The sequence below is a fragment of the Sinocyclocheilus rhinocerous genome, unplaced genomic scaffold (genome assembly GCF_001515625.1).
Source record: "Sinocyclocheilus rhinocerous isolate Xijiao unplaced genomic scaffold, SAMN03320098_v1.1 scaffold1127, whole genome shotgun sequence".
Classification (NCBI taxonomy): Eukaryota; Metazoa; Chordata; class Actinopteri; order Cypriniformes; family Cyprinidae; genus Sinocyclocheilus; species Sinocyclocheilus rhinocerous.
The window spans coordinates 100,888-119,410 of record NW_015632463.1 but is presented as its reverse complement, the minus strand read 5'-3'; the positions used below and the strand labels follow the sequence as shown (position 1 = coordinate 119,410).

General features: G+C 36.4%; 2 protein-coding genes and 3 non-coding genes across 5 annotated transcripts; 1 reads left to right on the top strand and 4 right to left on the bottom strand.

Annotated features, from left to right (window-relative positions):
* Window positions 1-624: 624 nt before the first annotated feature.
* vamp2 (vesicle-associated membrane protein 2) lies at window positions 625-10,593 on the bottom strand. Its single transcript, XM_016555275.1, has 5 exons — window positions 10,315-10,593; window positions 6,684-6,786; window positions 6,412-6,570; window positions 6,005-6,056; window positions 625-4,414 (listed from the first exon to the last, which is right to left on the bottom strand). Coding segments are annotated over exons 1-5 (333 nt in total). The 5' UTR covers window positions 10,317-10,593; the 3' UTR covers window positions 625-4,397.
* Window positions 10,594-11,137: 544 nt separating this feature from the next.
* On the bottom strand, window positions 11,138-11,219 carry trnal-aag (transfer RNA leucine (anticodon AAG)). The gene has a single exon. It is a non-coding gene; the product is annotated as a tRNA-Leu (tRNA).
* A 1,770-nt stretch (window positions 11,220-12,989) lies between these two features.
* On the top strand, window positions 12,990-13,063 carry trnat-agu (transfer RNA threonine (anticodon AGU)). The gene has a single exon. It is a non-coding gene; the product is annotated as a tRNA-Thr (tRNA).
* A 554-nt stretch (window positions 13,064-13,617) lies between these two features.
* Window positions 13,618-13,699, bottom strand: trnal-uag (transfer RNA leucine (anticodon UAG)). The gene has a single exon. It is a non-coding gene; the product is annotated as a tRNA-Leu (tRNA).
* Window positions 13,700-14,022: 323 nt separating this feature from the next.
* Window positions 14,023-16,903, bottom strand: and3 (actinodin3). The gene is made up of 5 exons (XM_016555348.1): window positions 16,884-16,903; window positions 16,445-16,499; window positions 16,308-16,349; window positions 15,996-16,150; window positions 14,023-14,735 (listed from the first exon to the last, which is right to left on the bottom strand). Exons 1-5 carry the CDS (start codon window positions 16,893-16,895, stop codon window positions 14,106-14,108), a joined length of 894 nt encoding a protein of 297 aa, XP_016410834.1. The 5' UTR covers window positions 16,896-16,903; the 3' UTR covers window positions 14,023-14,105.
* Between the last annotated feature and the right edge of the window lie 1,620 nt (window positions 16,904-18,523).

Genomic DNA, 18,523 nt, shown 5'->3' with positions numbered 1-18,523 from the left:
CATAACTTTGACTTTTAATATCATAATTATGATTTGCCTAGGCATACAGAATTAAGGTAAGTTAATGCTCAATATTAACTTATTGTTTATTGAACTGTTTTATAGAAGCAATTAAAACTGTTCTGAATGCATATACATGTAACTCAATGTACTTCCACCGCAGAACATGACCAGATAACCATGGTATCTCTGTTGTTCCATCTCAGAAACGTTTTCTTAGAATTAATAGTTTATGCAACAGTGACGCAGTAGTGAATAGTTACTTACTTGTATTTTATAAACGTTTTACCTTTTCATTCTGTGATAGTGTAAAAATCCTCTCCAAATGCTGGAGCTGGCCATGTTTAACAGAAGATTGCTAAAAAAAAACACAGCTTATATGTTCCTAAATACATAATCATAATACAATAATATATTTGATACTTTATATAAGAGTTATTAAAAAAAAAACAACACAGACCCATTTTTATTATATATTTATTTTTTTTACGTTGTCATTGTTTTCAAACACACACACACACACACATTTTAATTTCTAACTTGGAACAATAAACACAGGTCATCATAACTGTCATTTTTTTTGCAATATATATATGTATATTTATATATATATATTTTTTTTTTCCCAAGAAGTTCATCCATATAATAGACATTGACAGATTTACTCTACAATTGATTTCATGTATGTCTGGTTGCCAAAAGGTTCCCTGTTACAATGTACTTCGTTCTGTTTAATATGTAGTCCACTATAACTTATGACACAAATAATTTTAAAAAATAAAATAAAAACAACATAAAATAAAACTGTGAAGACCACATTACCCATAATCCTCCAGCCTAGTCCCTCCAAAGAGGCCAGACAAACAGGGGTAATGCTAATCCTCAACCTCTCCTCCACAAACGAACCTCCGTAAATCAAATAAATAAACAAATGAAACACAAACTGTTATTAATACAGCAACTTGGCTCTTGGTTCGATGCATTTCTAGACCTCCATGAAGCTCTATGGGATCAGCCCCCTTAAATTCCACTTGTTTATACTCTTTATTCAGTCCCAAAAACCTTCAAAGAATCAAACTCGTGTAAAATCACATACGTTTTCATTCAAAACATCTCTGAACTAATAGCAACCAACTGAAGTTGATATCGCAGTCTGTACAAGCTTTCTGAAAAGAAAAAAAAAAACTCTTGACACTCTAACCTTTAGTAAGGCAGGGTTCATTTTCCAGTATTTTTTAAATTATAGAAAAAAAATCACCCTCTCCTGACTAAGCACAATGAAGCTGTGCCACAGAGCACCACTGTGAAGCCTTAACTAATTTCTGCTTAAACAACTGAAGACTAAATAACTGTATGACATGAGTAATGGAGAAACCACTGTGGCTTTTAAGCCGGTAAAGCTCTGTGTCTTCATTGGTTCCCTCCCAATAAAGAAGACGCAGCATCTTTAACAGGCTGGCGTGACAAAACTACTGCCACCGTCCCTCTCAACCCACACAGTTTTGAACAAAACATACATTAGTGCCAAGACAAAAGAAAATGTATTCATACACTCGCACAAAGAAAAACTGAAAAGCACATACATTATTTGTAGTCCCCTATTAGAATCCTTTTAATTTGTGAAGCGTTTTTAACGCTTTGATTCATTTGTCATGTTTGAGTCCTACCCCAATGCATGTTGTTTATTAGTTATAGACCCCTTTAAAATGTTGACAACCCCTGGAAGAAAATTCTCTTATTTGCCTAATATAATATATAGTTCATCTATTTTAATATGATCTTATTCTAATTCCAGATTGTTTATGTCTTAAATGTCAAATCTAAAAAAAAAGAACCCCCTTCCCCCAGATGAAGCCCACACTACAACACAAAACAATACAGACTTTTTCTTCTTTAAATAGCTACTAAGAAAGAGTTTCATGTTTTATATTCAGCATTACAGATACAGACCTAAAGGAGAAGTTGTGCTATCATTGATATAGATATCAGGCATGGGCTACGTCCGTCGGATTGTGGTTTCAAATTCCTTAACCTGTTAGCAATCACCTCCACTTGATTACCAATACTAAATATTCAAGTAAAATAAACAGACCTGAAAAATGCAGAGAAATGGGCTAATTCTTGTTTCCTTTTGCTGGATGAGAGCTTTTAAAAACCAGAGATCAGGGGAAATGTTGCCCCTTAACCTGTTTTTGATGGCAGTTGGCAGTATAAGCAAGATATAATATGGTCTTTGGTCATTTATCATTAAAATAGCTCAACGTGAGTGGGACAAATGAGTGAATGAGCATGCCGGGATAGAAAAAAAATAAAATGAACTAAGGCTATCTCCTTTTAAAGAAGAAAAAATGAATGAAATGAAAATTAGTTTGCTTGTCAGAAACCATAAATGCAAAAGATTACAGTTCATTCTGCTCCAAACATCATTCTTTTCCATACGGATGATTAATATGGAATGTAAAAACACACCAGTGGAATAATATCTCTAGCTCCGCCCCTTAACAGCCCCGCCTCCTGTCACAATCAATCAGCTAATCTATGCTTTCCCCCCTGTTTATGCAAACAGGTTGCCACGGGAACAGCCTTTCTTTACCTGCAGAGGTCTAAGCAGCCTAATCTGTCAGGATGAAGCTGAAATACTCTACACACACACTACGGCGGGCGGCTAGAAACCGAATCGTGTGAAAGAAGAAATGCTAATGGCGCTAACTTGGAAACGTGAAGGGGGGGGGGGGTGTTCACGTGCAGACGCACACTTCACGCCTGGCTCGCTTCTTGTTGGCAGATTGGGCGGATGAGACTGAAGGGTGATGCTGATGGAGGCGTATATATGCACGAGAGCAAACCAGGAAGGGCATGGTGGAAAAAAAAACAAAAGATAAAAAGAAAAAAAATGTCCCCTCAGATGCTTGGCAGTGTGTAAACTACAGCTGAACTTAACAAACAGGCACACAGAGAGGTGGATAATAGTGAGGGACACAAAGGTGCTCGCTGTGCACATGGCAGCAGCGCCAAGTCCTGAAACTATGTGGTCCCTTTCCTGCCTGCTTCACACACAAAAATATAATATAATCTATACCTAAAATCAAAAGAAAGACTAAATTAAAGGCAGTATCTAGATTTAAGAGAGAGAACCACAGCTGTCGAAACTACCTCATGTTGAAGTATTAAGATCAACCTGTGTGCTTTCAGATGGATGAATCAGTTTGGCAGTATTTCTGCTGCGAGGGAGTAACACAGCGCGCGGTTCTCTCCCATTCGCACCTGCAGTCTAACCAGTTAAAAGGCGCCATCGAAAACAAGCTTTTTGTGCATGATACTATTTCCAATTTTCGGTCAGTCTCTGGCCTTGAATCTCTCTGGGCTTCAAAATCTTTACCAGCAGAATGAATCGGGGAATTTTGGTCCTGATTTGCTGTTCGAAATAGCACTAACACTTTCAAATTTTTCCATGTACTGCGCAATTGACCCATGTGCGATTAATAACTTCGGCATCCCTGTCAAAACCTAGTCTGACTGCTTTACAAGTACTCAAGGTTGTTTAAGACCTATTTTGGAATTCTTTAAGATAAATACGCTTGCTTTGTTTGATAGACAGCATAATTGTACACTGCTATTAAGGAATGTTTAAGAGATAAGACACTAAAGACATTAAATTAAGATAAACATCTACAGTCATTGGTCTGTTGTGGCAGTTCACTAAGAGAGTAAGTACTATTGGTGAGAAAGAAAAAGAAAGAAAGAAAGAGAAAGAGGTTTGAGGGGGAAATGTGTAGGTCTGAGATAGAGTGCATGTGACAAAGAACAAACTGGGGATATTGATTCAGTACCTCAGTTAAGGGAGTCTATCGCTTGTGCAAAAATACACCAATACTCAGTGAGCAAGAAAGAGTGAAACAGAGCGTGCAAGATACAAACACCCAGATTGAGAGGCAGTAGTTTAAACCTGAAGCAAAATAAGTTTTACAAAACTTAAAAAAATATACAAACGCACACTCACACACAAACTACAAAAAACCATTATATCAGAATAAAACTCTACAAAGAACATTTTGGAATATATACTGTATAATCGTATCGTATTCTAAGGGCTGTGATTTCTTTTTTTATCGGTTGTCGTTGTCACAAGTAATCAGGAGTTTGGAGTATGAACAGTATTTCAGAAAAGCCGGAGGTATTTACAGAGGAGACATGGCCACACACTCACGGACAGGACGAACGAGGAGTGACAGGGGCCCAGCTGTGAGGCAGTGGAGACAGGGGGCAAGGGGGCTCAGGAAGGGGCAAATCAATTGATTGTTGTGAGAAGTCGTTTTTCTCATCTTTTTTGGGAGGGATTTTTCTGTGGCTTAGAATTGGACGTTCATGAGCTCAGAGTGGGGTAGGAACATCGCGCTTTAGGTGCTGAAGTACACTGTGAAGAGAAGCAGATCAGATTTATCGTCAACACTTGAGAAAGAGTATGTAATAAGAAATATAATTATACAGTGAGTCACTCTAAGTATTTTGTACTTAAGCCACCTTTTCACTATCCAAGACAAAAGACAGACTGGAAGTCATTAATTTCTAATGGAGAGTAGTGGAGTGGAGTTTGATCCTATGCGTATTTTCGGATGTGATTTGAGCTTTGGAAGCACTGAAATATTTGACGTTTTGCAGTTACACCATATGCAACAGCCAGATCATCAGATTAGTGAAGAAGAGAGTGAAATTTACCAATATTTTCCACTAAAACCTGTAAAATGGGCAGTTATAAATAATTAAGTCAGAAATTAACTTATACTTGTTTATTTACATTGATTAGCCCCAGAAAACCTACTTTGCTTTCAAACATATTTGCTGTCCTTTGTTTTGTGTGGATATATTATACATATATATACTAGTGCTGTCAAACGATTAATCGCGATTAATCGCATCCAAAATAAAAGTTTTTGTTTACATAATATTTGTTTGTATACTGTGTATATTTATTATGTATATATAAATACAAACACATGCATGTATATATTCATGAAAAATATGTTATGTTTATATGTTAAATATATTTATATATAATATAAAATATAAAAATATAAATATATGCATGTAAATACATGTAAATATTTTCAAAATATTTACTGTATGTGTGTGTATTTATATATACATAATATTACATATTATGTAAACAAAAACTTTTATTTTTGGATGCGATTAATCGCGATTAAGCATTTGACAGCACTAATATATACACATGTGTATATATATATACACTCATTATTTATTCATTTTATAATGGTGAATAAGACGTTCCATGTGACTGCCACTAGGGAGGCAAAATGTGACAATTGTATGAGAATGTCAGAGATAGTGGAAAGGCGGTTTTAGTTTTAAAGGGATATTCTGTATACAACATACAATTTTCGCTCAGAATTTTGTACCTCAGTTTGTGAAATCAAACACAAATACCAAGTTGACTGTAAAGAGTGCTTAAAGGACAAGTTCACTGATTTTCAACCAGCTTTCTATTTTCACAATGTCAGTGGTATGTGCAAATAAACAATGTGTACTCTTTCTTCATGCTACCTGCACTCAGATCTTTACTGGTCAGCCAAAGACCGCCAGATGGCGCAAAATGCTAAATCTTTTGACATCTCCAGGATGTTTGTTAAAACTACAGATTGTATTTATGCATTTTTATATCCCTACCTACAGTCAGATTGAGCCCAGTGCAGTATGGGTGTTGAAGATCCCTACCTTTTTGGCACAAAGGAACGACACAGCCCTCTTTCTATGTTTTCACTACTCATGTAGCACTGATTTAAAAAAATGCCTTTCTACTGCATAGACAGCCAAGTTTTATCTTGCCATTGGTAAATTACCCCTTTAAAATAGAAATCTATGGAATTACTTTTTTTTCTCAAACAAACTAAAAATTTCTGCGTTTGAGATTCAAACATGATTTTCCCAGTTGTATTCAACCCAGAATATTCCTTTGAAAATCACTAAGAATATTGTCATTACTTACCAATGATTATAATGAGGACAATCACGCATATCACCCCCAGGATAATCATCATCTAAAGAAAAGAGGTAAAAAGAAGGAGAATAGGTTGAAAAGCAGTAAAGAGTAGACTATAAAGACCCAACATTCAAATATTTGATTAAAAAATGTGTTTTTATGAACTACTTTTTGTTTTGAGGTACTGTTTTTTATATATATATTTTTTTAATATATAATTTTAAGCTGTGAATAGAAATAACACAACATACTTATACTGACAGCTAAATATGTTAGAATGATAAAGGACTTTAATTTCAAAGAGGTGTACTGATTTGAGGTTTATTGTTAGCTGTTTGCTTGATTTAGATGTGTTGTTCTGAAAATACATAGCCTTTTTCAGCCTTACTCGAGGCACTTTTTGTGATGTTTACCTTGGCATTCTTCCACCAGTATTTATTCTTGAGCTTGGCAGCACTGGTCTCGAATTGTGAGGCTCCAGCTTGCAGGGCATCAGCCCGGTCATCCAGCTCTGACAGCTTCTGGTCCCTCTCCAGAACCTTGTCTACGTTCACACGCATAATGTCCACCACCTGGGAAATGATGAAGGTGACTCTTAGTAAACTGTGTCATCCCTTATATATATGAATGTGTTCTGAAAATGCACTTGTAGATGAAAGAAGCCAAAGAGATGAGATTCACTCACCTCATCCACCTGAGCCTGTGTCTGCTGTAAGCGACGGTTGCTGGTGAGGTTAGGGGGAGGCTGGTTACCTCCTTCTGGGGCAGGGGCACCGGCTGGGGCAGACCTGTAAACCAACATACAGGCATTCGTCAATACTTCAGTATTACTGGGGTGTATTATTAGTACGATGATTTAGAGGATCTATATATTAGGAATATGAGTTTTGATTGTCCTAAATTACTAAAAATAATGGTTTTGCTTGCATTTCTTAAAGGGGTCATATGATGCGATTTCAAGTTTTCCTTTCTCTTTGGAGTGTTACAAGCTGTTCGTGCATAGATAAGATCCCTGAAGTTGCAAAGACTAAAGTCTCAAAACCAAAGAGATATTCTTTATCAAAGTTAAGACTCTGCCACCCCCTCCTAAAACGGCTCGTTCTAACACGCCCCCACATATAAGGAGGGGGCTTTGTAGAAAACGAAGCGTTTGAGAGAGGCGGGGCATAGAGGACCTACAATAATGTACAGTATTAGAAAAATAATGTGTTTTTTGAACATTAAAGCATGTCAACATATTCTGTTACACCAAATACACAAAATAATGATCTTTAAAAAAGCATCATATGACCCCTTTAATAGAACAGTATTTGTTTTCAAATTTTAATTACAATTCAAATTCATTACTAAATTAGTTACAATAAATACCTTCTTGATTTGTCATAATCATCATACCAGCAAGATTACATAAAATCACACATTGCTACTGCCATCTCATGCAGACTAGCTGTTGTGTGAAAAGAAACTAAATTATTTAGTTAAATGTACTGTACTGTTGTACTGTTCACTCGCTATTTTCTTTTGTAAAGACTGGTGTATGTATTTTAATGTAACTGACAGAAATCATAAGCAGCTAAACAGGGATTTCTGAAAAAGTCTCCTTGCTAATGCCAATCTCAGCCACCAGAGGAAGACAACACTCTGTATAAAGGTCACCTCTGAAGGATCCCTGGATATAATCCCTGTTTAGTTCCCTAAATCTTTTTCTTACTGGGATCTTACATATATGAAAGGAGTAAAGGAGCCGGGAGTAAAGCTCACCATATTTTTATTCTTATTTACCAGCTTTTTTTCTCATTCTCAATAGCTTCCGCTCCTTCACATTTACAATAATCTATATTTAGACATTAGTCTTGGCTCCTCTCACCTTCACTGACATGAAAAGATGTAATAGCACTTCACTTTGACTGATGTGTATCAGTTTAATGGTTCTTACAACCAGAACATAATAGTAACATTCTTGCAACTCAAAGTTTTTATTTTCATGTCTAAAATACATTAAAACTATTGATAATGCTTTGCCTATAATTTGACTATAATAAATTAAACTATAAACAAACAGAAATATATTAGTATGTTGTAAAATGAAATGTTTTTGTATTCTGTGTTAATGCAAGTACATTAGAATCTATCTATCTATCTATCTATCTATCTGTCTGTCTGCATATCTATCTATCATCAAAGCATAAGAAGCAGAAACAGGCTTTAAGAGGTAATAGTCTGTGAGCACATGATTCAATGCTAAATTACCCAAAGACAAAATTTGGGTGTAGCTAAAATCGTAGTAGTTTTATTATCATCAAGACTAATGGCTGCGCCGATGCTAAATTTCTCATTTAAAGCAAAATTCATTTTTGAATGACACACCAAACATTTGTCCAGTGCTCCTTATGGCCTGGTTATGCAAGGCTTTTTTTCCCAATGCTCAGACAAATTCCAAATAAATGAATGAGAAAGCATCGTACATTTACTGTATTTTACACTAATATGAGGTTAAATTGTTTCTGGACTGTTCCTTACACTGGACTGGTAAAGGCAGGGTCATATGAATGAGATGGGCAACATCCCCACCCCCACACAAGGCCTTCATTAAGCGTGTGTGTGAGTCTCTCTCATTGTTGCGTCACAATCAACATACATTTTGTCAAATAACTGGACCGGATGTTACTAACTGTTACTAATTTATCTATTTTTATGTATTGAAGGCAAAAGGTAGAACCGTAAAACAGTATGGTCATATCAAAATATCACACTCCAGACCAAGTGATGCCTTTAAAAAAAAAGTATACAATAGGGGAGTTAATATGGGCATATTATTGAAGTTACGTGCCATTTACAGCCTGAATTATTTAAACCAGTTAGACGAGCGTGTCTAGAAAATCCTAGAGTACAAGGCCATCTTTCCGGCAGAGGAACACCTGCGCCCTTTGTGCCAGCCATTTAGCTTCAGTCTAACCAAATATCAATAAATATCAAGGCCTGGTTCCATAGAAACATGTTGGAATGGGTTAGAGCAGTGGTTCCCAACCCTGGTCCTGGAGGCACCCCAACCCTGGTCCTGGAGGCACCCCAACACTGCATGTTTTGCATGTCTCCTTAATCAAACACACCTGATTCAGATCATCAGCTCATTAGTAGAGACTCCAAGATCTGAAATTGGTGTGTCAGAGAAAGGAGACATGCAAAATGTGCTTGGGGTGCCTCCAGGACCAGGGTTGGGAACCACTGGGTTAGAGAATCATATAATTCGAAAATGTAACAAATTGCATCGTCCTGAGCATATAACCGTTCACCAACCCCCACTACTAGCGTGGAATATCACGCCTCTAGTTTACAGCCTGCTTAAGGGATTTTTTTTTTCTTATGTGTAGCATGTGAGGTATATTTAGTAGAGACTCCAAGATCTGAAATTGGTGTGTCAGAGAAAGGAGACATGCAAAATGTGCAGTGTTGGGGTGCCTCCAGGACCAGGGTTGGGAACCACTGGGTTAGAGAATCATATAATTCGAAAATGTAACAAATTGCATCGTCCTGAGCATATAACCGTTCACCAACCCCCACTACTCGCGTGGAATATCACGCCTCTAGTTTACAGCCTGCTTAAGGGATTTTTTTTTCTTATGTGTAGCATGTGAGGTATATTTATTTTTATTATCATTACTTAAATGTAATTTGTTAAAACTGATATCAAGCCAGGTTTGAAATACAGTGGGCCTTGGGCTATTTGGGACAAATCCCAGTGGGCTTTTGACATCGACATCTAAATAATCATCAAGACAGAGATTTGGGTGGACAAATATATTAACTGCAATACATAAAGTCGATTCATATATTATTTTCATTCTAAAAGCGCGCGACCAAACCAGCCAAACCAGTCCAATCCGGTGTCAAGGCGTGATTCTATCGCTGTCGCGCATTCCAAACAGCAGAATAACGCGAAAAACCTTCACATTAAAAATAAATTAGTTCCTTGACAGCAATTTACTGTATAGATGCAAATTTAGTATGGCAGCAGCAGCAGCTGAAATGGAAAAACATTGGCCATTAGGAGCCTATTTATAGACTATTATATAGCAAGTGCGCTCGTCAGAATTCAGTGGGTCTCGTGAAATACGCAATAGATGTGGAATTATGCGTAACGTTATATACAATCAAATATAAACCTACCATAATATGGAATGTGATTATTTTGTGCATACATATTAATATTTATATACAACGTTCTATTAACAAGTGGCAGCATAATGATAACCGAGCAAATAAAACCTAATTCAAAAACAGATTACAACCCTTAATTGAAAATAAATCGTACTCACATTGTGAACCGGGTTTTATGTGCGTCTAGAAGTGTGTGGATGGACGCGCTGCTTCAGGCGTTTCTCCCCGTCTCCGGGATAAATAATACACTCTCCAGGTTATTCCAGTAAAGCGGTATTATTCCTTGTGTTTTGTGAGGATTTGTATTTATTTCTTTGCAGCGGTGTGCCGCGCCTCGCTATTACTCCCTTTATAATAAGGGAGCTCTACCGCTACTCTCTTCTGTCACTATGTACACATAAAAAATAGATGCTCGGATTAGGCGAACAAAGATGGCTCGTTGACGTCACTCGTCATCCGGGAAGCTGCAGGTTGCAAGCGGTGACCGTGAGAGACAGGAGATGGAGAATGGATGCATTGCTTGTTGACAGTATGACAAGACGGGACAGGGCACATTTAGGCTATCCGTTTGGAACACTATGTAAGAGGTATATGTAAGAGGACGTGGGATTGGGTCCATGGATTGTATTTGCACAACACGCCTTGTGGTTAATTTATTGATAAGTATAAGTAAGGATTGCTGAAACAAACAAAATGGCGGTCTATGAAGGGATCAGTGGGCTTTCCAGGCGGTGTATGCTCACTTGTTAGTTACCTTAATGGGAAACATGGAAACATTTAGATTTCTGGAGCAGTTTTATTGTAATGCATTCTGATAGCATAGGTGCCGCCAATACTATTTCATAATACTTTAAGCACTAGAATTAGTAGATAGTTGTAAATATTGCGTTTCTACTCTTGTTGGCTCACGAGATGTATGACGTATGATGACATATGACCTATAAAACATCAAAAGGCAACGGCACATAGGGAAAACGTGTTTGGCAGCGGTGGGATTCGAACCCACGCCCCCGAAGAGACTGGAGCCTTAATCCAGCGCCTTAGACCGCTCGGCCACGCTACCGTTGGAAGTAAATGTTTTCCTAGGAATGACAAAAAGATGCGACTTGTAAGACGTTTATTATTTACGTTTATATTTGGGCCAGTTAGGTTTATATTTAGGTTTATATATAATCTATAAAGAAAGCTTTATTATTTATTAAACTACTGAAGTTTTATTAATCACATATTTTATGTTCATGATATAATTCTTATTACCAGAGTGACAAAACCGCTCTACAGTTTATTTTAAAATGAAAATAGAATATAATGTTAGAAAAATAACTTGCGTGAACATTTTTAGATAACAAGTTTAGACATGATTACTTCAACCACTAGATGACGCTAAATGCATGTAGTATTCATGTGGTTTTCATTCGATATGTCTGCCAACAAGAGAAACTTCGTCATAGTACAAAATGAATGCGACGAGTAAAATACGAATTCAGTGACGATGTTTAAACCTCAAAAATATTTTACATTAGTAATGGAACAGAACTGTGCTTCATACACTCACTTCAAAAAGTTTGTTACTGATCTGTTTTGATAGGAGTTTTTGTAATACAGCAATTTAACATTTGTGTAAATGGAATTAAACGTGAATTGTTAACAACAATTCGATATGTATATGATATCGAAATTTACACTTTTTTTGCGAATAAGAGAGATTCACTCAGCTTCCGCCTGTGTGCCACTTCAATGACCCCTCCTCCTGACTCATATCAGCCGGCCTTTTCAAAATAAATAAACGTTTTAAGTATTTTTTATAAAATAGTTTTGATAAAAACCCGAAATTAGATGTACGTATATATTACTTTTATGGTTAAACGAAACTAAATGCGAATAAATAGCGAAAAGGCTATCGCTTTCAAAATCCACCAATGGGATCGCAGGAAGCACCAGTATGTTAATATGAGATGTCAAAGAAACTGAATTTAAAATATATAGTTTACCTTTTTTTTTTTTTAAACTTTAAAACGCTTCTCTCGTACTAGTCATTAGTACAAATGTACTTAGTCATTTGTACTTTAAATTCTTTTGAATGAGTTAGAATCACAACCGTGATTGAAAATACATGCGTGGTTTACAAAAGCTTTCCGAGACCGTCTTTACGTTGCGTCAGTGAGGTATATCCTTACTTGTTACCTTAGAAATAAGGTTTCAGAGCATGATGATTGGATATGATGAATACGTGATTATTTTCCGTATTCGTTTAGGACACGCAACATCCTAACGAATCCTGTCTGAATCTTTTATAATAATATGATGTTACTAAAAGAATCTTGTGTTTATAGTGGTAATAACTGTGTTTCTGCTGATTTTGATCTAGTGATGAAGTACGATTATTGGATGGTTCAGTACTATTGTACAATATGATTGCATACAGTGTAAAGGTGTTTCGTTGTTGACGTTCGTTAGTTTTTTTAATTTGTATGAAATTAAATTATGTATCGAGTGTTTTGAGCGGCGCAGGCTAAGGACTGCTAATCCATTGTGCTCTGCACGCGTGGGTTCGAATCCCATCCTCGTCGTTTCTTTTCAGGAAGTTGTCACGCTACATGTAAACTTTATCAGGTAACAGTGGAAGTGCAGTGGGTGAAAATGTCTTCCAGCTATCTGTTCCATTCAATGTTTTTGTCCTACCACCACAAAATGTACAAAGGATGGAAAATCTGTCACAAAAATGCTCATGGTCTTCTGATAACTTAGTTGCGTTTGTCATTGATGAAATGACAAATTTAAAACAGTTAATCATTGTGTTTTCAAAAAACATTATTTAAAAAAAACCCTCGCTGGCGCCGTGGCTTAGATGGTTAAAGCGCCTGTCTAGTAAACAGGAGATCCTGGGTTCGAATCCCAGCGGTGCCTTTTGAAATTCGCAAATCGTGTTTCTTGTATCCACCTTTTTCTTCAACGCGGAAGTAAGCCTATGGGTGAGACTTCCGGTTCATTAGCCGCTATAGGTAAATAACGAAGAGAATAACAACGTGCAGTAAAACGGTAAAACTGTTTGCACTACAAACCAGTGTGTTCATAATTAAGATAATACATTAAAATAATATGATAAGACACACCAACTTTCAATATCAAGCAGCAAAACAAACTGTTTTGTTCAGCTAAAAATAGCTGGACGGAGTGGAGGCAGATGAGACCGGAAGCCAGACCCATAGAATTTACAAATGGCCGCGCCCATTTTTATAGACAAGAAAAAGGTGGATAAATTTGAATGATAAGAAAATAGAAAGAGAGCTCAATAATGCTATTTTGTGAAAGGGATGAGCAGTTGCAAGTGACAAATTGGAAGTTATATGTCTGAAGACAAATCTAAAGATAGCGGCAAATTTGAAGGTCTGTGCTAATTGATACATCCGGGAAAAAAAAAATTAAGGTTTCATAATTTAGGAACAATTTGAAAATATTTATGGCAGCGGTGGGATTCGAACCCACGCCTCCAGAGAGACTGGAGCCTAAATCCAGCGCCTTAGACCGCTCGGCCACGCTACCCTTGAAGCTCGTGAGAACATGCAATATAAATGGACCTGTTCCTCGTGATTACTTCATAAGACGGACGAAATAATTAGCTTTTCAGAAACCGTTTTTTTTCTATGACCTGATGGTGTCAGTGTGCCCACATACTTTCATCTGGGCTGAAATACATATGAAACAAGAAGATGAATCAGATTAACAAACCAAAGTAGTTTTTATGTGTCCATATCCTTTATTCTGGCCTCACCATTTGTTTAAAGAATACATACCTAGCTACATATTATAAATAAGGCCATGGTTTAGTGTATTTAATGTACAATGTGTACTTTATCTTATACATTTTACATCAATTAGATAAGAAAACGTGAATGTAGGGGTAAATTATTAAGATGAATATTTTTGGACTGATTTGACTTAATTTTAATCAGGGAGCTGGAGCTGCATGGCGGAAGGGATCATATAGATCTTGATTGAAGTCATATGGGTCATAGGTTGGAACCAGAGCATTTAGGATTACTTTGTTCCCCGTTTCCTTTTTCACCTTCTCAGCTGGAGGCGCTGGTGATGGTTCGATCATCTTAACTGGCCTGGGAGGGTTGTCGATTAGACAGTCAGGGTCCCAGTAAGGATCACAGTCGTAATCCATTCCTTTTATAATCACTGGAGGAGTGGGTGGTGGAGGAGTGGATTTTTGTGGTGGTGGAGGGGCAGATGTCACTGGCTCTGAGGCAGCTACAGGGGGAGAGGGCGACTCGTGGACAGGACTGAGTTTACAGTTTGGGTGGTAACGTGGATCGCAAAGTACAGGTACACCACCAGTGGGCAGGTACACAATATGTGGCTTGCATTGGGGGTCTTTTGAATTACACAGGTACATAACTTCCATCTTGGAGACAGGTGGTAAAGTAGGGAGTGGAGGCTGGGTTGTGGGTGGAGGCGTCGATTTTAGTTGAAGACCGAGGGTATTCTGGTATTTGGATGCATCAGTGCCATACGTGAGCTCCAGATGTCGCATCTGCTGATAAAGCATTCGAATTCTGTCTATCTCATAGAGCTAGAAGAGAAACAGAGATAGTTGAACCAGAGAAAATACAGCTCATTTGTGCATTTTAGTAAACAACACTTCTATTTAGATTTTTACTGTATATTGCTGGCTGAGGAAATAACTTAAAGGGACAATTCACCCAAAAATGAAAATTCTGTCAATTTACTCACCCTCATGTTGCTCCAAACCCATAAGATTTTACTTAATCTTTAAAAAATTCGAAAGATTCAATAAAAGTGTTATCAAACAAATCCAAATGAATTGAGCGGATTAATCCAAGTCTTGTGAAGCGATACCATCGCTTTATATGATAAACAGATTTAATTCTGGCTTTTAATCCAAATTGGTTTGCCATTCAATTGATATGGATTAATTTGAAGATGTCTTTATGACCTCTTTGGATCTTCTAAGTTTTGATTACCTGGACTTTCAATGGAGGATTAGAAATATCCCAGATTTAATTTAAAAATCTTAATTTTTGTTTTGAAGATTAAAGGTAGGATAGGTGATTTTGGAAAGACTAACAATAGCAAGCTAGCTTTGAAAGCATAAGATCGCACTTTCCCTGCAAATCACTCTCCAAAGCAGACCAGAGGCTAACCAGTGACACGATGAGAGAGAGCGTTGGTGGAGGGTTGAATGCAACGCTATCAGATTGCCTCATGTCTCATTCACCGGTGAGAAAACATTACAATACAAAGTGCATAATATTACAATAATAACGCCTTCCATTCTCGCTCAGTCTGCAATGGCGTAATGGAACGCACTGATGACGTATCATATCTGCACAAACAGGGTGCATGGAGGTATGCAAATACATACGTTGACAGGCAGGTAGGACCGAAAGATGTGATTGGACAAACATTTTATGTGTATTTAAATACATATAAATACATTTAGGCCACTTAGCATAGTGATTGCTATCGGGATGTGAAGAGACTTCAACCAGCATAACAAAAAATGTTTTTCAATATGTTTTTCAAAATGCCAAATCACCTACCCTGCCTTTAACCAAAGTCTTACTTTGAGGATGAGTAAATGATGACAGTACTTTGAATTTTGGGTGAACTATCCCTTCAATAACTTAAAAAACTACTTAAAACAATATTTTAGCATTTATTGATTAGACTTGGACCAATTTATTTAATAATATTCATCATTCATTTCATCAAGAACAGCTACATTACTGCTATTTACTGGTGGAAAAAAGTATTTTAAAAAGTTTTATCAATAATAGGATAGAAAAAAAACATACATTGTTTTTCTTACCCCTTCAGTGTGCCCAATACTGCTGTAATAACGATAGTAGGACTGAAAGTCTGGATTTTTGTGATACCAGTTGGGGTTAGCCGTTCTCCTTGGGCGTGCATGTGCCAGAAAATCATGGGCCTGTTCAGAGTCAATGCTGACAGCTGGATTAGATGCTGCAAGAGAGATTAGTACTAATGCATAAGTAAATTTTCATTTTGATGGAAAAGTCTAGAAGACACGTATCATACGTTGCACTGTGTTGTACTGGCAAAAGTGAAGGCAATAACTGTTATGTCATGCATTATTGCATTTGAGATATTTCAATCTTACCTTTGTCTTTGGAGACTTTTGCTAGGGATGTGGCCTGCGACACTGCAAAAAAAAAAAAAAAAAGTGAAAACAGCGAAGAAATATTTAGTTGAATATTGATTTCATGAAGAAAAAGTTTTGAATGTAAATAATCATACCTGGCAGAATTACCAAGCACTGCAGAGCCCCATAAATGCACAGCACAGATGTCACCTGAAAACATATTTGTTTTTGTACTACATTAACATCCTAATGTACTACATACTACATCCTAATTTTACCATAGAAATATTTGACACAGAGCTCATGCAACATTATTTAACTGATTAGTCTGATCTGTTGAAATGTATTAGTCAACAATGTTAATATAAAAACATTAAGTACTTATGAGGTACTGCTATAGTAATGGCAACAACTGCATGTAAATGAAGGTCTTTATATATAAGTAATATATACCTAAGTCTCTCTCTCTCTCTCTCTATATATATATATATATAAAGCCACATAACAAAAAGTCTCATATATGTAATATTTTAAATTGTTTTACAAAATTCTGAGATATATTAACTTTGAGAACTGAAAGTCAAAATCACTCACCTTCTGTCTCATCTTTGGTCTCTCTTCAGATAGAAGAATTTCAAATGGTAAATCATTTAAATACTGGACTCAGTACTAGCAATTGCATCCTTACATTTGATTGGCTGTGAAGATCAAGAAGCTCCCTCCTCCTTCTTGACCTCCCATTCATTTTTACAGACATTAAAATTACTTAAAACAACATGTCACCTTTTTGTGGGCCAAATAATAATAAAAGCTTATCTGAAACTAGAGGTCAAAAACTTGTAAAATGTATATGTACACTTAAGCATTATGAATGTGTTCCCTAATGACTGACTCGCATTTTTCTTTTGTCTCAGTGACCTATACATAGATTTTACCAGTAAGGTATTATAAAAACCAGTCAGAACAGATACAACTACATTTCATTTGATTGATCTTATGGTATAAATCACACCATTAAGGGATCTATTATGTATATGACATGTTGTAAATCTGATCCCTCAGGAATGTTTTTGGTACAGGGTCGAAAAGTCATTGCTTCAGCGCTATATAATTTCAACATCTCCACTGTCTGGTTTGAAAAATGGCTCAGATGTGTGTGTTCAGGTGATGATAACATAAGCACCCCTGTCTTTAGAGGCGCCGCACAAAATTAAACCTTTACTCCAACAGAAACAGCTGGAGCTCTAATTTTGGACTCGAGAACAAAACATACCTCTTGAACCAAATCTTCTGAACTTTTGTTTTGATTTAAAGATTCAAAACAAAAGAAATTTATATGTAAATTAAGCAAAGGGGCTATATGAGAATTATATTTTTGCATTTTTTTTGTTACATTTTTTAGTTGCATATTATGTTGCACATGTGGTGGCAGGAAGGCAGAAGGATCAGAACACTTTAAGGCGGAGAAAACTAGTGAGCAGTTTGTTAAACAGGTGTGATCAAGCAGAGCTGGAATCTGAGATATGCAGGAAAACAGAGGGTAAATAACAGAAGGACTAAACATTAAGGTGTTATTGCACAGGTCCCATCCAGCCTCTGTACACTCTCATCTTCACAATAAATCATGAAAAATGATCCCGTCATAACTGGACCCTACATTGTGAAATCTCTCTCTCTCTCTCTCACACACACACACACACACACACACACACACCAAAACACTAAAAAACACTAAACACTAAATCAAACCAAAAAACTAAAAAACATTAAATACCAAAACACTAAAATCTGTTTTCTAAATTTATAGTTCTGACAACCACTTTAACAACACATATGGTAAAGAAATACCTATACCAGGAACCATAATTTGTCACAAATAGCTTTTTCCACGTGCTGATATAAATAGAAGGTTTGTCATACACACAAATACAAACACCATCCTTCATGGCAGTGGTGGACGAAGTACACAAATCAAGTACTTGAGTAAAAGTACAGATACGTATAATAAAATATTACTCCAGTAAAAGTAAAAGTACTCCTTTTTCAATTTTACTCGAGTGAAAGTACAAAAGTACTCGATATTTTATGTACTTGAGTAAAAAAGTACTAATAGATAGATTTATTTTGCAATTTTATATAGGCTACTTAATTAAATTTTATATTAGCACATATTTTTTATAATCCCACTGCTCAAAATACCTGGGATTTTCCCAAAATAACCACTATATGGAGTC

Bases quoted from the DNA above. Each gene is read 5' to 3' on its own strand.
- vamp2 (XM_016555275.1), bottom strand. The intron at 6,571-6,683 runs GTGAGTGAATCT...ATCATTTCCCAG, and splicing joins CACAGGCTCAGGTGGATGAG to GTGGTGGACATTATGCGTGT. The intron at 6,057-6,411 runs GTAAACATCACA...TCTTTTCTTTAG, and splicing joins ACTGGTGGAAGAATGCCAAG to ATGATGATTATCCTGGGGGT.
- and3 (XM_016555348.1), bottom strand. The intron at 16,350-16,444 runs GTATGATTATTT...TTTTTTTTGCAG, and splicing joins GTGCTTGGTAATTCTGCCAG to TGTCGCAGGCCACATCCCTA. The intron at 16,151-16,307 runs GTAAGATTGAAA...TCTCTCTTGCAG, and splicing joins AAAAGTCTCCAAAGACAAAG to CATCTAATCCAGCTGTCAGC.